Source organism: Sciurus vulgaris (assembly GCF_902686455.1).
Source record: "Sciurus vulgaris genome assembly, chromosome: 8".
Taxonomy (NCBI): domain Eukaryota; kingdom Metazoa; phylum Chordata; class Mammalia; order Rodentia; family Sciuridae; genus Sciurus; species Sciurus vulgaris.
This window is the reverse complement of record NC_136468.1, coordinates 75973217-75995859: the sequence shown is the minus strand read 5'-3', so window position 1 is coordinate 75995859 and position 22643 is coordinate 75973217. Positions and strand designations below refer to the sequence as shown.

Genomic DNA, 22643 nt, shown 5'->3' with positions numbered 1-22643 from the left:
TTAAATATCACTTGCTGTTGCAAAGGAAAGGTCTCATATTATGAGAGTGTCAGTTTAGATAGAATCTTCTTTTCTTGAAAAGGGAGGCAAAAGTCGGCATTTATGAGGAAGCTTGGGTAAATAGTGAACAGTTAATTCATTTAGTGGTTCTTCAGAGTGGTCTCCATATTTCCTGCTTTGATTGTTAAACAGGAAATGAGCAGGGGCCCTCTGATTAGCTGATTGCACAAACTTTGGGGATCATGGCTGTAATGACTTGGGAGCTCTCAGAGTTTTTAATTGTCATTATTTAAACAGCAAAGTACATGCTCAGATTGCTTTTCAATTCTAATTAGTTACTTGAAGACTATGTTCCCAAGCTTTTGCTCTTCATACTTTTATACTGTTGAGAAGGGACGTTAAGCCTTGGGAAAGTATGCTTCCTTTGCCTCCTTTAAAATTGCTAGATTTATTGAAAAGTCACAGAATTGAAATCCTAATGGGGGTCACTTTTTTGGCACTGAGGACTTAATGCAAGTACTCCTCACTTTTATTGTTCATGAAAAGATGCATTATGGAACACAGAAACAAACACTATTATAGATACTTTAAGCTTCATTTCATATGTGTGAACTGGTTATTTAGCTCCATTAGGAGAACATCACAATTCTTAAAATATAGCCAGCCTTTCTCTTCAGGCAAAGCTTAAAACCTTTACTTGTAGGAATGACCTTTGTCAGTTTCTATTGTTTATGGTGAGCTTCATAGTTTAAATAATGTTAAAATTAGTAAGAAGATGTGAGGAAGAAAAATATCTGAAAGCTATGGACAAGATTATGTTATAATTTTGCAGGCCAAAGTTACACTGATGTTTAGGGAACTGGCTGTCTTGATTATTTATTTCCTTTAAATACTCTTTATTCCTTTTAAACACTCTTCAGTTTTATACTAAGAAAACATTTTTGAAAGATAGTATGTGCCATGTAATGGAGAACAAGAAGAAAGAAAAACAAGGGATTATTTTTTTACTGTACATGGTCAGAGCAGTCAGTCACATTTATAGGCAGAAGTGCTATAGGAACTATAAAAATTTAACAGTGTTTCACTCTATCTGCATAGTTGTTTAGTTACCCCCATGAAAAAATTTATAAATCTCAGAAGGAAAAAACTAAGATAAATAAAACTGTCTTTGAAACCAATATGAAGATACATTCCTGTATTATCTAGTTAAGAACAAAACAACATAATGATTTTTAGCAACTAGGGAACTGAGTAAGTTTGTATTTTGGTTTCACTTTGTAAAGTGTTCTTTTTTGCAATTCTTTTAAGAGGTTTATTTCTTTCTACTGACCAAAGAAAAATTTTAGAAAGCTTGTTATTTGGTCTGTTTTAAAATTCACGCTAGTGTCAATAGATCCACTTGAATGTATTCTATCTGAATGTTTCTTTAGTGGAGAAGAAAACTTCATGCATTAACAATGATATACTCATTTGACCCTTACACACTCAGTCCCCAATGTGACCAATTCCACATATTTTGAGACAATTGACTGGAGATAGGAGTAAATAATCAATCAGTGGTTATGGCACTGTTTTCTTTTGCTAAACCAAGATAACTGGCCAGATTTATAGCAGAAGCATTATAGTGCTAACACCTTTATTGTTATTTACTAGATCTTTTTATACCATATCTGAATGCCAAATAAATATAACATAAAAAATTTTTCTTGCTTAAAAATAATTTTTTTCTACAGAAGTGGCTTATGCACATATTTTTAAATTGGTAAATTCGAATGAATGAAACACAAACGAGATTAACAAAAATGAGAGAGAATTTTTATTTGTTGCCAGGTGAGAAAGTGATAGCTCCTGTATGAAGGTATATGAAGGTGTGGAAGAAAGATGGTATGATGATAATCTAGTATGCTCTGAATTACTCAGGAGATTTTTCTAATTTATATAAAGTGCACATTACTTAACTGAAGAGTTTATGATTACATTTGCTTTGAAATATATGCATTAAAATTTTCAGTAGTTTGTCATGTGAAGGTCAATAAGGTATTTGCAAATTATAGTTTGCACAATTTAATTTGTACAAATAAAATGCCCTGAGCTTAAAATTGATTACTCCCTCCTCAATGCTGCTTAGAGAAGTAAGTAATAACATTAACAATAAAAGTGAATAAGTATGATTAGGTACTATGGTAATTATTATTGTTGTTGTTTTATTTTTGCTTATAGTGCTGGGGAATGAACCCAGGACTGCACACATGCTAGGCAAGCTCTCTACCCTGAAATTCATCCCAATCCCCGATACCATGGTTTTTAAAGAAATCAATCAAAAAAAAAAAAAAAAAGTCATACAAAACTTTTGTAAGCAAAGACATCCATGGATTTTTTTATGTAACTATTTATGTTAATCTTGAATATATTACATATGATTCTCTGTAAGTTTAGTACAGTTTGCTGGTTTAGTCAGCCACTTAACTATTTTAAATCTCTATATAATGGTAACATATTTCATAACTATGTTTAGACATTTTCTTCATTTATTTAATAAAAAGTTTATATAAATAGCATATTATTGATGCTAATGATAAACACTTAAATTTTTTTGATTTAGGGGATATCAAACAAGAGCCAGGAATGTATCGGGAAGGACCCACGTACCAACGGCGAGGATCACTTCAGCTCTGGCAGTTTTTGGTAGCTCTTCTGGATGACCCTTCAAATTCTCATTTCATTGCCTGGACTGGTAGAGGCATGGAATTTAAGCTAATTGAACCTGAAGAGGTTGGTTCAGAAAATTTTATTTAGGAAAATAAGATATGCTATAATGTAAAGGAGCTGATACATTTACATTTGATTAATATGCTAAACATGTACTTTTAAAACTCTGGCTTCTTTTTGAATTAGAAAGTGGGACAAAAAAGAATAATGTCAACTCTTAAAACTACTAATTTATTGCATGGTCTTTCCATTTGAATACTATCCTACAGAAAGTTGAAGAAAATAAAAAAGAACATAATTAGCATAGTTCTTTATTCTGGAAGGCAAGACTGGAGAAATCTCTAAAAGAGCATTTAATTTGGGGAAGGATGCAGGAGGTTTTATGGTCCTTAGGAAGGAGAGGAGATGTCTGCTGAGGCTCAACTAATTTTGGAGATGGAGGAATTGTTCTTTTGAATTAGCAGTCATTATTTGGACAGTCTGGATTTTGTCAAGAGGTTTGGAGAGGAACAGTTAAGGACCAAAGTCATGAGTAAGAGGAGGTGGGGGAAGAACAGCTGTGGGGGATGAAGACATGCAAGGGCCACAGTGGAAAATTCACGGACTTAAGACACAGACTTGATAGAGGTATTGTTTCCTTTTGAATATTAGTGTCATCTGTTTCAAGTCATCTGGACTGTGTGGACTCCATTGGAAGGTAGGGATAAAGTTTAAAATATTGCCACAGTATATAAGGGATTATTAAGATGAGACACTCTGGATAGAGATAATACACATATATGGAACACACTTTCAGCCAAGTGTTCAACTGTCCCTCAGCCCTGCCTCCTCACCCCACAATGCACGTACAAATCAAGTATTTCCGTAAAGAGTTACAAAGGGAGTAATTCCATGAAGAATTCCTCAAGTTAAAATTTTATTCCCCCAGGACTAGGTTTAGATACAAGGCTACCGTGGTTATCATAGCATAATCCATCAATAATATTTTGGACCTCCGTGGAAAGATGACTATTCAATGAAATTTTTGTCTCATTAAAAATATTTTCTGTGTTATTTTACAAATTGACTTTAGTTAATATCAGCCAAGAAAACCATGGAAGATTTTTGGCTGACATGCCTGTGACTGATTATATTGGCTACTGAATCTAAACACCTCAGCAAGTTGAAAAATTCAGTAAGAGTTAAAAATTTTTAGAACTCAAAGTGATTTGTTTCATAGACACTGTATATTCACAACCTGGCTGCTGGGTCCATACATCTTAAATGTTCTGTGTTCATTAACTGATATTTTGAGCATAATCAAATAATATGCCCTCTTTTGATGTTCAGAAGACAAAGTTACATAACTTAACAAGAGATGATTTATTGCAAGAATATTTTTAAAAGTAGGAAATAAGAGGAGCTCATTAGTACAATTGTATCCTACAATTTACATCAAAACACTAGTTACACTAGAGATTCAATTTGTAAGTATCTCCCTTCCCCCCCACCCCACACCTCAATAGCAGAAATGAAAATGTCCCTTTTTAGTGTGGGCTGTTTGGGTGTTTAAATTTTGTAATGTGTGTAAAGCTCAATTTGGCTGTCAAAGGAAATTAGCTGTTCTGTAGATGTACTTAAATGATGTAAGTGAAAGAACCACAAAAATGTGAAGTACGAACAAATTGAGACTAGAAATGCTTAACAAAGTAATTTGAAAGCCCTTTAACATGATAGGACTTTGTACTCTTCACTTCATGGAAGATGCTAATAATTGCTGTAAGACTTGATTCATGCTGCAACTGAGCCATCCAACAGGGATTTGTAGTAGTTAAACAGTTATTTCCCTCCACCTGTGATTAAAATAAACTGAGCAAAAATAGGGCTTTTTATTTTTGTCACATATTTGTTAAGATAAGGAACATTACTGAATTATGTCGGTAATTCTTGATACACTCAAAAGCATAAACATTCTGCAAGTGATTAAGTTCTTTATACAACAACTATTGACTTTTCTGATATTTGAGTTTGAATAGTAGAAGATTTGACCAGATGACCATTAAGTTCCATCAAATTCTGAGGTTCTGTGATTTTTTTTAAACACAGAGAAGAAATATAGTTACATCTGTTATGTACTATAAACCGACATTTGAACAACTTTTCTGTAGCAGACTCATGAAGTTAAAAAAAGAACTAGGTAATTCAGAGCCAGTAGACCATTTCCAAATGGTAACTATCTCAATAGGAATTGGGCAATAAGTACTGAATATTTCCTAAGGCTTTTGTTCAAAATGAAGTATTCTATTTCTGATTGCTGCATTGCTCACTGTTAGAATTGCTTCCATCAGGCAATGACTGTGAAGTCTTGTTGAAATTTCTTCTTTGTAACAGGTTTCTGAAACTTTTTTAGCCTGTGTGACCCATGGTTCCCCTCTACCCTTACATGGCAGCTCTCTCTGCATGTCTGCACAACTCAGGAAAGGTGTCTCCAAAACCATTATTGGAATGACTCGTGGCTTCTATTTCTTTCGTATTTCATCTAGACCTGTGCTGATTATCTGGTCAGTGTGTTTGGATAACTTTAACAAACACATAGTCTTTAATATCTCTTTTTGAGATATTTGGGATAATATGATATTATTTTCAAGTTAATCAGCAATCCTAGGTAATTGTTCCAGGAAAAAGTGTTATAATAATTAGTAAGGCATCTATAGGACTCAGTGTCATTATCAGTGTCTTTGGATAATATTCAAGGTTGTTGAGGACCAGGATGTCTAAGAACTGGGACCCAATTGTGATTTCCAGGTTTGCCGTTACATATTCAAGCAGGTCTTTTAAAAACAGTTGACTAATACTTGTTCTATTACTATTCTGTTTAATTCATGGAACAATAAGGGTGAATGCCACTACCATGTTTTGTTCTCCCCACTAATACCCTAAGTTTCTATTTGAATGAGTTTTATAAGGAAGTCCCTGGAAGTGTTGTGGCCACTTTCCCTCTCCATGTTGAAAATTATGCCTTAGCTCCAGGTGGTGCTGGATACAGTGGCAGTGGCTGGTCATATGTAGAGACTGAGTGGACTTCCTTAGTTGGTGGGTGGTCTGCCTGTCTTAGGAATTTTCTCTGTTCCCTGTTAATTTTAAGCTCCTTTCTTGTCGGCATCTGTAGGCCTATGTTTATGAATCATTGCTCTCAGCTTTGTAAAGATGTCACTAAAACAAGTCTAAGAATACATTGTATTGTTTTCTAAAATGTGGACTAGTACCCACAGTGCTGATAATTACCTGGCTTAAGAATCAAACTCTGTAAGACGAATAGTCTTTTGTGGTATTTAGAAAATCATGTTTATCTTGCCAGAGAGCTCTACAATGTCATCTTAAAGTTTGTTGTGAAATTTTATTTTCTGGGTGAATCCTGGTGAGGTTTTAGAAAAGAATCATTTATAAATGAATAAGTGTTCAGAAATTGTTCTTTAGTTTAAAGGGATAAGCATTTATTTTCATATCCCCTCAAGGTGTGCATTCTGTTCAGCTGCCATGTCTATTAAACATTCACTGGTGTTCATTGTTAAGTTTTTAAAAGATATTTTATTTAGAAAATGCTTTCATTACTTATCACCACTTCTCCCCACACCATTTCAGTATTGCTCAAAACCTTAACATTTAAATAAAGTTTATTTCTGGAAAACTAAGATGTATCTGCCACTGTGATTGTCAGCTTGGGTATGTAATCTTGTCCCTGTGATATCATCTCTCTCTACCCTGAAAAAGTATACTGATTCATGTGGCTAAAGTACATCTTCATTCAGAACATTCAAATCAGTGAGGGAGAAAAATAGGAAGGATAGGTATTTTTAAAAGAAAAGAAAAACAAACCCTGGAAAAAGGTTGTTGCTAGTGAAGTGGAGAGAGACAGAATGATCTCTTAGAAAAGCTATTTGAATATATGTGACCTAGCAACAACTTGAAATTTCATGGAAATGAAGGAATGCACTAACCCTGTTAGATAATGCTCTCTTGGGGTTGCTGAGGTTTGCATGGAAGCTGCAGTTTTTGCTCAGACTAATAAAAGTGGAAATGAATGAGAAAAGTTTACCTGGGGCAGTGGAGGCAGGCTACACAGTACTCTGTATAAGGTCTCAGCTCGCCCAGCCTGGTGGTGAGGGAGGGAGATGTGTACGTTGAGGAAGTAGGTGTGTTTTTAAAGCTCTATTGAAGGATTATGTTTTAGTCAGATACTTTACTCTGCCAAAGTCACATGTTCAAAAACTCTTAGAATTTTTACCAAATAACAAAGTGAACACTCTGCTTTAGAGATTTTTGTTCGTGAACTCATGCATAATGACCTTTTCCACTTCCTTCTTATTTTTAGCATCCAGCTATCAATGAATGCTTGATTCTCCTGTTTGGTGTTGGATGCAGTTTTATTATGATGCTGCTTCAGGCAATAAAAATTATTTGTAATTCAGTTTATTAATTTGTATACTATTCCTTCTGCTATATACACTGCCCACTTGTTTATTCTTTTACACAGTATTAAGCAGGATATTTCTTTCCCTTTGGTTTATCATAATTTCAGTAAAACACCTTTACAAAGAGATCATTAAGCAGCTCTTAATCTATAGTTTGGTTTGAAAAACTAAGAAAGAAAAAAATAGTGTATCTCAGAATGGAAAACTTGCCTCATTTTGGTGAATTGCAGTCTGTTCATTCCTGTTGTAAACACATTCCCTTATTTCCATTTAATTTTGTATCCAAAACAATAGTGACAAAGAATTCTATTGTGATGTTTCAGAGTGATCACTGCACGCCTGGTTTAAAAAGCAAACCAGGGCACAGGAAATTCAGATCACGATAGCTTTTGCTACTTTACTTGTGTCTTTGATTTGAACAAGTTTTGGTGGGGTTAGAAGTATTCAGTTACCTACTTTTTGTGAACCTTTGCTAATCCTTAACACTCTCATGTAATTTTGTTCTGGTGGCAGGTGGCCCGGCGTTGGGGTATTCAGAAAAACAGGCCAGCTATGAACTATGATAAACTTAGCCGCTCACTTCGCTATTATTATGAGAAGGGAATCATGCAAAAGGTGAGCAGCTAATACAGCATTAAAATTCATTGAAATGTTGCACATTAATCTGCATGTCATACTTTAAAAGCCACATATCATTGCATTGCTGAAGCAAGGTTTTCACTCATTCTAACAAATGCTTAGCTCTTGGTTTTGGTATTCCAAGTCTTTGTATTTATAAATTCATGGACATTATAGACAAATGTGTAATAATATTTTATATAAAGTAGTAGGCTTTCTGGAAGTTTCCACTTTGATGCACAGGGTAAAAAACAAAAAACAAAAAAGTTGTGTCAGTATTGATGCTGCATCTGTGCATGTCCAGAAGAATTTGCTATTCTGCTGTTTTCTCCACAATTGTGTGTTTTTGAAATGTTTTTTATAAATTCCAATGCAAATAAAGATTCTTAGGCTAATTGAATTCTTTACTTTTCTTTCTGCCTTTTTTGTTTTTCAATGTTCTGATTCTTAAGCATTCAGAGATTTCTTGTACTCATTAGGAAAAAAACTTTTTTTTTTTTTTTTCTTGGCTGATATCTTGCCTGGCGTTGTCACCTAATAGCTTATTATGCTAGACTACTTATTCAAAATAAGCACTTGATCTTCTTTGGTTGGTAGAACAAAGTTCAGTGTATGTTATTTTATCCCAAATGAGCTCCCTTTAATACTTGAAAGTAACTTAAAAAAATAGTAGAGATAAAATAAGTGAATCACTATAAAATTTAAAGAAGCAATGAATAAAGATTAAACATTCAGATATTACTTATGATGTCCTTCTGCCTTCTATGTGTATTCAAATCTAATTACCTTGTTTATGATTTATTCATTGTGGACAGTACAGTTTTACAATTTATTCTTTATTTGGGAGACAAACATAGTTACATGTTATAGATCGTGGCATATTTTTATGGCATCATAGCTAAGCCAAGAAAAACTGGACCAGCTGCTGCATGAAACTTAATAGAGGGCAGTAGGACTATTGAGTTTTCTAGAACATGGGGAATTGGTGCTCTGGAATTTGCCAGCTCAGAAGTTAGAACGTCTAAGATCCTTACAAGATTAAAGTTGAATTAGGTTTTCAATTGTTCCCTATTGAGCAGTTTGTCATCATTTCTCATCCACCCTTCTCAGTTTGTAGCCATATCCTTTCATATACATCCTATTCTTCGTTTCCACTCTCCTCTTTTTCACGCAAGGCACAGTACCAGTCTGTCACAGTAGGTGCTCATATGTTTCTGGGCAGCACTGCCTAGCAGGGAAGGATAGTTACAGACACAATTTAAGTTTCAATGCCAGCTTCATTGCTAGGGTCACCTTCTTGAACAGATCCTTCTAAGTGGTGACATTCTTAACATCATTCAAGTTGCTGTGATTATTAAATGAACAGTACTTGATATTTTGCATGGCTCTTGGCATAATAAAAGACTCTGAAAAATAGTAAATCCTAGCATAGCGTACATCCTGAAGTCAGTATAAGCCAAGGCATATGTGGCTTGTTTGTCTAGACCATTACGAACATTTTCAGCTGAAATTCATAAGATCCATATTTATACTGCAGGTTTTAGACCCAGTAGTTGTGTTAGCTTTCTGTGCCTATGACAAGTACCAGAGGTAATTCACCCTATAAACCAAAAGTTTTATTTTGGCTCACAGTTTTGGAGGCTTCAATCTATGATCAGTTAGTACTGTTGCTTTGGGTCTGTGGCAAGGCAGCACATCATGGTAGAGGAAACCTGCTCACCTCTTGACCAGGAAGCAAAAGAGAAGAGAAGAGACTAGGGTCCCACTATCCCTTTGAAGCAGGTTCCTAGGGGTCTAAGGAACTTTCACTGGGCTCCACCTCTTAAAGTTGCCACCACCTCCAGTAGCACCATGCTTGGGACCAAAGACCATTGGGGAACACTGGAGATTGTAATGTTGACAGAGATCTACAGGACCTTGTGCCCCATCTAAAATATCCTCAAATATGAACTTATTGCTTATAGGACCACTACTGCTTCCCATTTATTTATTGTCTTAGTTCATGTCCTCTTATTTTAATAATGCTATCACATAATGCTATCACATAATGATATAGATCCTGAATTATATAGGTAAAAACGTCATTGCTTCTCATTATTTGACCCTGCTAGTCTGTAACTGCCAAAGAAAACTATTTACCATTAATTTATCAGTTAATGTAGAAAAGCAAAATGCTAAGACAGACATTTTGCAGTGTTTCTATATGACATTAACGAATGCCAGGATCCTCAGTAGTCAACATGAAAAAATCCATCGTATTTATGGGTCCATTGCAATAGGGACCATTGCAAATTTAATAGTAGAACTCATGCTTCCTCCTCATGCCTGTGCAGCCATTCTCCTGACCATTCCTGGACATGTGTACTCCACCAGTGCATCACTCACATTCTTTCTAGAATGCTCTGCCCTCCCCCTTTTTAACTTCACTTATGCACCATTGTGATGGTTAAGTTAATTTTAGTATAGTCATTCAGAGGAAAACTGTACTATCCTTTTTATTTAAAAAATGATGTAAGATTACATGTTTCAGCATGTAGGGGAAATATTTACATGACCATATTTATTCATTGACAAAACTACATATGGGCATTAAGTAGAGTACACACACACACACACACACACACACACACACACAAGACTAGAAAGTAAAATAAAAATAACCAATGGTCTAAACATAAAAAAATTAAAAACATAATTATTTTCAGTAATTATGACAGGAGAAATGGTGTAGTAATGCTTATTGTACCTTATAGACAACATGTATACCCTATTTCAACATTTAGAAATGCCTACAAAAATATATATCAACATTTTAAACAGTGGTTATGTTCTGGATGATATAATCATGCAGCCTTTGGGGTTTTTGTTTGTTTATTTGTTGCTTGATCTGTCATTTCTAATTCAGTAACCAATAACCCTGAATTACTTTTGAAATTTCAGGAGCTAAAACATAACTCAATATTTAACCTTTGAAAGTATAGCTTACAAAGATATCTCCTTGTTTGTTTATGATCCATCTGTCCACAAAATCCCTTTTTTTCCATATCTTAATGTTGTGATTTGAGGACTCCTAATGTACAGCGTTTTTCACATTGTGATTGTATTACTAATAATGGAAACATCACTTTCTTTGTTTGGATGTCAGCTCTCGTTCTAAACTCAGCAGCATTCACATAGTTCAATAGATACAGTTGTAGACCTAAAAATGTTTATTAAAAAAAAAAAAAAAAAAAGAAAGAAACAAAGAAAGAAAAGAAAAGAAGCAGGAGGAAGCAGTGAGTAAAGACAGTTCTTAAGAGATTTTATGGTCTTGATTGCATGTTATCCATTTAAATTCCCCATGGTGAAACATTTTTCATTTACCACATCACTTCTAAGTATAACCAATATCAACATGTGGGACAAAAAAAACAAATATACCTAAAGCAAATGTCTCCTTCTCTGAAGCCCCAAACAAAATAATGATGGTTATAAAACACTCAGAGGTATGCAGCCCATATACTGTTTTTTGTTTGTTTGTTTGTTTTTGTGTTTTTTTGTTTTTTGTTTTTTTTTTTCCTGAAAATGCTTTGTACAAGTGAGGGGGAGGAACTCAGATTTAATATCTCAGGTTGCTTCTGATATTTTCTACTTTTATTTTCATGATCATTTTGCCAATTCACCTTTAAGAACTTAATTTTCTTTGTATAAAGCAGGAAAGTAAATAACTATGTGAGGCTTTTCTGTTGGCAGTGTACTTGCAAGAGACTTTCCTCTCAGCCCCACAATAGGCTTTCCAAGGAGCCATTCCTGTCTCTATTTTACAAGGCAGAGAACAGAGGAGGGAATTTAAGAAACATGTCCATATTCATAAACACTACTAAATACTGGCTCTTTCAAACTCAGGAATATTCAGATTATTTGAATTTGATAAAATGGTTCCTCTTACTTAAATTCAGGGCAAAAAAAAAGAGAAATGTTTTGAAACTGAGTTCAGAGAAACAAGTCTGGCAGTTGTTCTTTTCCCCAAAAACTGATACATATAGTCGAGAAACCATGAGCTTACTGTTCCCCCAAATCACAAATCAGTTAGCAATGTCTTTTCAACACATGGGAACACAAAGACATTGAAAAATTTTCAGCTTTCTGAAATTAGGAACTGCCTACACATACACACACAACCAAAGTGAATAGAAAGAACTGCATCAGTGCCTCCCTGCCCTGGGTCTTGAACAGGTCAGCACTGTTTTTTAATGGGGGCCATATTTGTCTCATTTGATTGTTTATAATTTTCTATAGAAGCATTAGTCTTCAAAATTTAAGTTTGAGGTATGTCATTCCCTACACATTACAGTATGTCTCTTTTATTTCAGGCAGATGTCACATTTCTTTTTCTCATTTCCTCTGTATGCATTGTGTACTTTAGATTCCTTTCACTTTTTCACACCTCTTGCTTCAATTTGACACTTTACACACATCCTTAAGTTCCATCTAATGTATCTTCTCTTCATTTTTTAAAATGTGATGTACCCAAGATAATGCTGTCCTCTTGAATCATCTTTCATTTAAATAAGGCTATGTATCTTTGCTTTTTTAGAGGAGAATACACAGTGCAAAGCCGGGGAGAGGGGGAGAAGAAATATTAGTAATAAAACACATTTTTCTTTTAAACTTCCAATGCTTAGCTTTTCTTTTGTTTTCGAAATGTAATATTGACAGGGAGACACCATACCTTAAAGATACAGATGTTTATGAATTTAAATACTACCTTCAAAATAGACAAAAATTTTCCAATGTGAAATGCTTGCATGAAGTCATTGCTTTTAAAAAATAACAATGTAGCTTCACCTTTATATTAAAACAGGAAAACTGCTGAATTTTGTAGCTATATCTGAAAGGAATTAACTATTACTCAAATTATCATTTTGTATTTTATTTGATTGAATCATAATTTATTCTAAAAACTAAGAATTTCTATTTTTCATTTTGTACGTGTAGCTACCGTGTATTGGTTGCTTTTGTCTTTTGTTCATACATCCTTTCTCATAGTAAACCATGCTTTTTACCCCCTTCCTTTTCCCTCCCCATCTGGGGATGGTGAGGATGGGCTTTTCTCCCCATGTTATCCTCAGGTGGCTGGAGAGAGATATGTCTACAAGTTTGTGTGCGATCCAGAAGCCCTTTTCTCCATGGCCTTTCCAGATAATCAGCGCCCACTGCTGAAGACAGACATGGAGCGGCACATCAATGAGGAGGATACAGTGCCTCTGTCTCACTTTGATGAGAGCATGGCCTACATGCCTGAAGGGGGCTGCTGCAACCCCCACCCCTACAACGAAGGCTACGTGTACTAACATGAGTGACAGTTGAGAGGGCATCCTTGTGCTTTCTCTCTTTCTGCGAGATACAGAGAATCACTGAATTCTCTTTGGTCTTTGTTTTATTTTTGTTGTTTGTATTTTATTTTTAAATAATAATACAAAAAGGGGCTTTTCCTGTTGCATTATTCTATGGTCTGCCATGGACTGCGCACTTTATTTGAGGGTGGGTGGGAGCAATCTAAACATTTATTCTGTGTAACAGGAAGGTAATGGGAGAATGGGCAGAGGGATTTGGGGATTACTTTTTACTTAGGCTTGGGATGGGGTCCTACAGGTTTTAAGTATGAAGCTATATCGTGTCTGTTGATTTCATAATAACATAAGATAATGTTCATTTTCTCTCGATACCTATGGTACAGTTAATTTCACATTGTGTAAATATCCACTTGGAGACTATTTGCCTTGAGCATTTCCCCCCATCATTTCTGAGACTCTGCAGGTGTACAAAAAAAACCCTACTGTAAATGGCAGTTTAATTGTTAGGAATGACTGTTTTTGCACCACTTGTAAAAAGGTATTTAGTGATTGCATTTGCCTTTTGTTTTGTTTTGTTTTGTTTGCTTTATATATATGACTTGTAGAGGATAACCACACAAGTGGGCAGTTCTCTCTGAAGCTGAGTAATCACCATGACTGTAAATGAGGGGCACGGTTTTGGACTCTGGCTCCAATCTGAGCCATAGGCCAGTAGCATTACACATTATCTGGTGCCACCTTGCTCTTTAGTTACAAATCATACTGTCTTTTAAATATTTTGAAGCCTATTTCAGTTAAATAGTGACATGTCATGGTCCTTTGGAATCTTCATTTAAATGTTATATCTGGGATCACAATGAAGCAAAAAATATCTGTCTCCTTCCACTTCCTCCAGTACATAAATACATTATTTAATCAATAAGAATTAACTGTACTAAATCACATATTATGCTGTTCTAGTTACAGCAAGCACTCTTTAAGAAAAATATCCACTACACTAAATAGGTACTATAGTAATTTTTAGACATGGTACCCGTTGATATGCATTTAAACGTTTTACTGCTGTGTTATGTTGATAACATATATAAATATTAGATAATGCTAATGCTTCTGCTGCTGTCTTTTCTGTAATATTCTCTTTCATGCTGAATTTACTATGACCATTTATAAGCAATGCGTTAACTACAGATAGCATTTCAGGACAAAATAGATGACTCAAACCATTTATTGCTTAAAAAATAGCTTATGCCATGCTATGCTCTGAGCAGCTTTTATGCACATTGACAAATGAAGAGTAAGCTTCAGCTTGCTAAGGGGAACTGTGGAAACTTTTGTAACTTTTGGTGAAATGGAAAATTACAAACTGTCAAAGAATTTGAGGAAGTTTGCTGTATGACGTAGTGCTGGCACTGATATTATCTATCATCTCGTTTTGGACACTCCTGTAAATGTGACTGGATTGTTTGAGAGAAGATTTAAAGATTTGAAGTTTCAAAGATTTTGTTTTGTATTTTGTTTCACATTTGGAGAAAATAATCGAAGGCAGGACTCGTTCCATTCACTCTGAAAGAACCATAAGTAAATGGTATCACTGAATAGCTTGTTAAGAATCAAGCAAGTGACATGAATTTTGTTCAATCCATTAATATCGTAGAAGCAGCTTTTTTAGAGTCTATAACAAGATGTCAAAAAAAAGAAAATCCTATACATGAAGTCAAACTAGGTCAATGAAAGCATTTCATGATGAACATAGGAAAGACTGCTTAAAGATAGTCTCTTGCAACCCATTTTCCAACACTGCACAGATCACAGCTATTTCTCTAAACAGTTATTGGGGAACCCACATGCCAAAATCAATACTACTCACATTAATTCCTACAAAAATATTCTAATTCAACATATGTATGTAACCTGTGATCTCAACAATCGTTCTTTATACTCGTCATCTATCATTTGGCCCTTTATGGGCTAATAAGTATGCCTTAAAAATATGAAGGTTTTTTTTTGTTGTTGTTTTTTGTTTTTGTTTTAAACCCCACTATGCTCTTGTGACCATTTACAGCACTTAGAATAAAAACAGATTTAAAAATATTCAAAAATTTTATTGGAAAGAAAACTGTGTTATATAAGATATTTGGTGAACCTGAAGAGAAAACCTGAAGAGAAAAAGTGGGTCATTAAAATATGTTCTAAATGAAAATCATATTGAGGATTTTTTTCTCTTCCTTTTTTTTTTTTTTTTCTTTTTTTTCTTTTTATATTCTAGGTCTAGTCAGTCAGTGAGGAAGAATTAGGCCATGAGTTATCTTAAGGGATCAAAGAAAGAAATGGTATTAATTATATAACATTTAAGGACAGATTACATATTGCTGTTTATGGTAGTGCTCACTGAACTGAATAAGTAATTGGCCAACATCAAACATATTTCCAATACAGAGGGTTCAAAATATTGCATTATAAACTCTTTTTGGAAATGTATCAAATTTTTTTTGGTTTTTATATTTTAATTTCTGTTTTTATTCTACTTTTTGTTTGGTTGTATTTTTATGTTTTTTAATTTTCAGGTAGATTAATAAATCTGGCAGCTGATTTCTGCAAGATTCTCGTGTTTTGAATTTCTAATTGAATTGGCTCTTCAAATATAGAAATTTGAAATAATGTCTTCTTTCAACTTGGTAGGAGAAACTAAATGAAATATCTCCCCTAGTATTCACTGCCTCTTGTTGATGACATGCTAATATCCAACGGATTAACTACAAAGACAATGTCATATCTCAAATAACTAATGAAAAATGCTTTTTCTCAATTTATAACAATTTAAAAATACTTCAAAATGAAAAAAATGCACAAAGCAGACAAAGCAGAACATTTTTCACAAATCACAGAAAAATCTTCGAGGTCCAATTTTCTGTAGATATTGGATAAATTTTGATAACTTTAGTAATTGAAGACAAGACTGTTCTAGTTTGGAAGTCAGAAGTCCAACATTAGCCTATGGAGCTAAAACCAAGGTGTCTTAGGGCCAGTTCTTAAACCAAGATGACTGTAGGACTAGCTCCTTTTGGAGGCAGATCCTTGCTGCTTCTGCTTCTGGAGGCTTCCAGTATCCCTTGGCTCCTACCTACATCACTTCAATATCTATTTCACTAGTCATGTCCCCTTCTCCTATAGTCAAATCTCCTTCTGAAATCTTAAGGATCCCTGTGATTACACTTAGACCTTACCAGATAACCCAAGTTAATCTCCCCATCTCAAGATCCTTATGCACATGTGCCAAGTTCCTTTTGCCAGATAAATTATTCACAAGTTTCGGGATTAGCATGTATGTATGTGGGGGGGGGGGGCAAGGAAAGCTGTTATCCAGCCTAACATAGATGAAGACCCCATGTAGCAAAAATGCTAACTGATTTACTCATGGACAAAAACGTTTTATTGAGGAATCTAAGTTTAGACAATACTATAAAATGTTTTTATTTACCACTGAGATACTCTGACCCTTATTCTGCATAGTTTTGAAAACTTGCCATATTAAATTTCACTATTCCATTAGTCCATCTGGTAATCATTTCAATGTATTAGATTATTCAGTTTCCCCCTTCGCCCCAGGTAAACATTGTGAAATGAGAAAAAAACGGAAGATATGATAACAACAGTAATAGCACAGTTTATCTTTTACAAGCCAGATTATATTTTAAAAATAAATTTCTTTTACTGTAATTATGAGTAGTTACTCTATGACCTTAACATTTGCAAATAAGTACTTCTTATGTGGTAAGAACCATACATAGACTATGTCTCTTGTTAATTAAAGGAACAATTGTAAAACTGAGCCAACTTGCCTATACAACAAGGAAAGAAATTTATTGCCTGATGTTATATAGCATTTGGACAGATCATGGGAGTTTCAAAGTAAGCCACTCTGTCTATCACGCAATGCAGTTCAGAGCTGATAGCGACAAAACATTACCGAGAAAGAAGTTCATTTGAATTTTTATTACTTGCAATCTTAAAATAAAAGCGTTAAAATTAAAAAAAAAGAAACAAGTAAGCTATTTTCCCATTCCAGTTTGTTATGAGATAGGGGAAATTAGTGTTATTAAAAACCATACAACTGGAGTAAAAATAATGTTAGGACGAAATTTAAAGAAGACAAATGTACATATTGTGTAATTGTGATAAGAACTGCATATAAGCCAAGTTTCAGAAAGGTATTTGTGTTGGACAAAACATAAGAATTTGACCAGGGGGCCCCATAGGAGGATGTGAGGGGCTACCTGGCTGCTTCCTGGGGACGTTGGAGAACTGAGCTAATTTATTGAGAACTCAACTCGTAATTTTAGGACTTGATTTTCTTTTGAAAAGACATATTTAAAGTTTATGGAAAAGTATAGTTTAAGAAGAAAATTTGATTAGTCTAGTGAATGGCTTTATAGAAATACTGATGATTTTAGAATGTTCAATTAAAAGTGTATATACAATAGTTAAGACATAAAATCATATGTAAGGTAAGTTTTCTTTTTGCATATACATAGACTCCAATATTCTTATTTAGTCCCATTCTAAAATTATATTTATGTTTCTATGGGAAAAAATTTTTAATTCACTTGGTTGTATTAAAATTATATTAACAGTTTGAGAAAATATGCTATGAAATCCATGTAATTACAGCAAGTTAAACATGCTCAAAATTTAAATCTAAAATAAAAGCCCAGAAAAGGAAAATATGGAACTGTCTTGATCACTCTGAATAGTGGCACATCTAAAACTGGCAAATGTCACATAAAGTTTAAACTGCCTTCTAATCATGTTAGATCATTTCAATAATTTATAACCATATCATTTGAGTGATATCTTTGCACTACTATTATTTCTTTTTTGCATTCACTTTCTGGATTACCTAGATAGTAGGACATTTGATAAATTTGTTTTTCAACTTCTGTGTTCCAGTTTCTTTAAATATTCTTTCATTGAATCCCTTCAATAAATTTATCAGGAAGAGCTTTTAGGAAGAGAATTATCTAAATCATTTCAGTGAGTCCCTTAGGCCAAACACCATGGAAACATGACTTTTGTGACTGCTTCCATCCTTCCTGGCTTTGTCCAATGAGAAGCTGAAGCTAATGACAAAAATGAAATGTCATTTATGTTAAGATACCAAGGGATCAAAGGGAAATTCATAACTCATACCCAGATACTTCACGATGTATCTTCCAATAATTAAAATGTCTATTATGACTTACATTTTGCTGAAGCACAGTGTTATTTAAAAAAACCTTTTTTATCCGTTTTTGAATATTCTTTGTGGAAAAACTTAAAAAGGAAATCAAGCACTATTTATTTAAATAACAGAATAAAGGAGTCATGAGTATATAAAATTTATTAAATTTCTTAAGCATTTAGAGAAAATGATTAAAGTACCACTTTTTTTTCCCATTAGAGAAGGAAGCAGCTTAATAATTCCCTACAAAAACAGATATATTTTTCAGAAAATCAAACACACTGCCTCCATGATTTGCATTATTTATTAAGCATGACTTCTGAAAACAAGAATTCTCAGAAAACTTATGATGCATAGATCATTCAAAGTCATATGACTCAAAAGAAGCAAAAACTGACTTTTAAAGTAGAAAATAGAACTAAAATAATAGAAATTATCATATAAATGCATATTAGTTTTTTAATGTCATATTTCTGCAAAGGGGGCTATTACATATAAATCGTAAAGTTCCAGTTGCTACTAAATATATTTGTCCTATGGAATTTAACTAGCAGATTTGGTGGAAATTAAAAAGTAAAATAATGCATGTGACATTACTTCTTAAAATACAAAATATTATATTTTTAATTAACCACAGAAATTTTTTTTACTCTTAAAAATATTGTTAATTTTTTAAAAATTCTCATTCTTTTTTTAAAATGTGGTAAAATATACTTAACATAACATTTGCTACTTTAATCATTAAGTATACAATTCAGTGACATTATTTTCATGCACAGTATTGTGCAGTCATCATCACCTCGTCCCAAAATGTTTAGTTTCTTTTTATTCTTAAAACATTATTTAAAATACTACAGGAGATACTTAGCTATACATTAGGATCAGAAATATAAAAAATACAACTTTGTGTTTTTAATAATTTAATTGTGGCTCACCTAATAATAGGTTGGCTTTGATTTTATACTGTAGATTGATAGCTTTCCTAAGAAAAAAAAAGATCAGCACTATGTATAAACACTATTTCTACATAGCCCAATAATTGTGGCAGAAAAAAAAAGTACATCCAAATAATTAACTTATCAGATATTTCAAAACAACTCAGCTTTTTAAATTTATGTTAATAAATACAAAAAGTCCCTTAAAACAAGTCACTGAAGAAACATATTTTGTACTCATGCTTCTTTAGTTTGAATTGACATATTTGATTAACATATCATACAGACATGAACATATTGAAGCTATAGACTGCTTAAACTCTTTAAGACTGATAATTTCAGACAACATTTTTAAAGAGAAAATCCTCAAACTGAAACATATGCTGTATTCATGCTAATATTTAATTAACGTGAAATTAAGCTAACAAGATAAATGGAACCTCTCCCTACCACCTCTTCACCATATTGTTTAGCCTGAGCCCTAAATTAACATAGAAATTGAATATTTTTCTAACTTTCCAAGTGTCTTTAAGATTCCTTTCAAAACCTGTTCCTTAAAATATGGTACTTAATAACATAGATTAAGGTATCTTGGTTTGAATCATTTACTATGAATTAAACCTTTGTTTCTTTATTGAAACATTCATTCATCTGAGAAGATCAAATTCTCATATTTTGTGTAATTATTCCTCAAATATGTAACACCAGGCCAAAGTAAGATATATTCCAAATTGATAGTTTTTTGTCTTGTTGTGCAGGAGGAAATAATTAATACTACAAATAACCTAAAGATTGTCATTCAAATAAATTTGTATACTTAGCTCTGAAATTTTGTGTCAAGAAAATTATGAAATAGAATGAACTAAAAAGACTTCTTCCTCAGAATTTATTGTTTACTTATTTTCACAAGAATCTGTGATTATGTACAACCCCTGAGGCATGATTCTACAATGAAAACAGAGAAATATGAAAACAAATATTTAGATAACTTAAGATTCTATAAGAGGAAAAAATATATTGTGTTCTGATTCATTCACTCATATTAGAACAGAGTGGATTAGTCATGTCAATGTATTCTATGTTGAAAAACGCATTTATTCAATCCCTCAAAAACCCCAAATGCAAATATTCTATAAATTCGTATTAAACATTGCTATAAAATCTGTTGATTATACATTTTTGGGGTCCAAATTAAATGCATAAGTGCACTCTGGAAGATACAGTGATATGTAAAAAGTGATTTCTGTCTTCAAACTAAAAAAAGGCAACCCACAGAGACCCAAACACACTTAATGATGTAATGGGGTTTATCATTTAGTGCCAAATCATGTGGTTTAGACCCTGCACAAAAGAAGTACAACAAAGAAGTAGACTTCAAACTGCTTGTGAAAATGAAAAGCAAGGATACATTAAAACAAATATATGAGCGTTGAAGTTCATTCACCCCTATTGCTATGAAATGAAGAATTTAATTAATCACTAAGTGTAAGTATATACATTATCTAATACAGCAGAGTGTGAAAATTTAAAAATGAGGCAGGGCCCTTTACTTACTCATTAACGTCTTGACCTGAGTCTCTTGATTAAAATCATTGATCAAATGCCTGCTTGCTGTGTACATGTACACTGGGATTCCTCACTTTTTTTTTTTTTTTGTTTGTTTGTTTGTTTTGTTTTGTTTTGTTTTTTTGCCCGGGGGGTCACTGGGTTTGTGGTTTCTAAGTGACAAGAACCACTATTTTTGGTACACCCCCAACAACTGGACCTACCACTGATGCTCACAAAAAGCTATGATTCACATGATCTAACAATGGATGATGCCAGCCCTCCATCTGCTTGTTCACTGTAATGGCCATTTTATAGTATGAAGCTCGTAAGTTGGTACCTGTCTTAGTACCCCAAGTTAGTTGGGATAGTTTTGGTTTGCCAAATGGGATGGTCTCCATTTACACCTATTATCCCAGAATATTATTAGCAGTGCTCACTTCTATTCTCAAAGTATGAAAAATAAATTCACTCTTTACTTGAATTCTAAATCAGGAAGCTTGGTAAAATGCTCACTTTGGGTTGCTTTGTGGAAGAACCTGTTGTCATCAAATCATCACACCATCCCTCCTAGATAAAACTGACCTGTAATTTTTTTTTTTTTCTGTTCTCTATGTATGGTGACCCACAACAGTTTTTATGAATTCTATTTTTATATTAAGACAGATTATATTTTATCAGTCAAGGAATGGCAGAAATTTATAGGAATTAAAGACATACATCTGGGCTTGTGTGAGGTTAAACTGAATAGATTTTAAGGTTTATGAACTGTAGATATGTCCTCATGAAAATGAATACAGCACTACTCTGGCCATTTTAAGTAGAAAATGAGCTTAGCAGAATGACCATGACTTGGGGTACAACTGATGGAAATGATGGACTATAGTTTAAAAAATACCAAGTCCCAGGACCAGAAAATAATCAGTTGTCTATTCAGTTCACTGTTGCTGAAGTCAGTAATTGCCAACCTTCTTCCCATTCTTTTATCATTTCACTTAAAATTCAGAACCCAAGAGAAGAGAACACAAGGATTTTCCCCTGTCTAGAAGTTGCATGCATGTAGGCAGTTTTTCTTTATTAATCTTCACATTCCTCTATAATACAGGCAACTGTTCATTATATTCTGCAGGTGAAGGAACCAAGGTCCAAAAATTTCAACCATTTAGGTAAATTTGCAAACTAAGTTTAGAACTAGACTGTGATCTCAGATCTGCTTGACTTCAAGTAAATGTTCTTAAATATTATGCTGTTATGAACAGAGAGAAAAGGTGTTTAATAGTGTGAAAACATAAAGAACACATGAGGTAAAAGAGTGCCAATGTTATTCTAGCATTTGTCCTACTCAAGGGACAAAAATGTGTATGTCCTAAAAGGTAGAAGGGTAAACTTTGTCTTTGAAAGATGAAACTGAATGAGAGGTTTGGTATGATTTTACATTTGTGCCTAAACTTGAAGGCACAATGGACTATTTACAGTGATAATAAACATGTTTTCAAATGGCGTAGGTCTATCTCAAGTAAACAGTTATGCGTCTACAGCTCAAATTCCTATATAAAGTAGTAGATATTATAGTTATCTTCACAGCATGCACTATACTGCCATACTTCCCCAAAGTTTTACAACTAAATGATTTGCTTAGAACTAATCTTCCCAAGTTTTAAGAATGGATGATAACTGGAATTAGTAAGAGTAATTCCATTACCCTTGCCTCTGTGATTCACTCATAGCAGATCATGTCACCAAAGTTGGTCTATTCAAGATAAAGCCACAAGTTTTTATTTGAAGAATTAGATGAAATAAAGATTTATTTCTCTCTGGATAGTCTGGTGCA

At 33.6% G+C, this 22643-nt stretch overlaps 1 protein-coding gene across 8 annotated transcripts in view; it reads left to right on the top strand.

Annotated features, from left to right (window-relative positions):
- Window positions 1-15714, top strand: part of ETV1 (ETS variant transcription factor 1) — an 89922-nt gene extending 74208 nt beyond the window's left edge. For all 8 annotated transcript variants that reach the window (XM_079150271.1, XM_079150270.1, XM_079150274.1 and 5 more), the window contains 3 exons: window positions 2603-2772; window positions 7674-7775; window positions 12890-15714. In XM_079150271.1, coding sequence (XP_079006397.1) covers window positions 2603-2772; window positions 7674-7775; window positions 12890-13111 — 494 coding nt within the window. In that variant the 3' untranslated portion in view covers window positions 13112-15714. The remainder of the gene's footprint in view (window positions 1-2602; window positions 2773-7673; window positions 7776-12889) is intronic.
- The last annotated feature ends 6929 nt before the right edge of the window (window positions 15715-22643 follow it).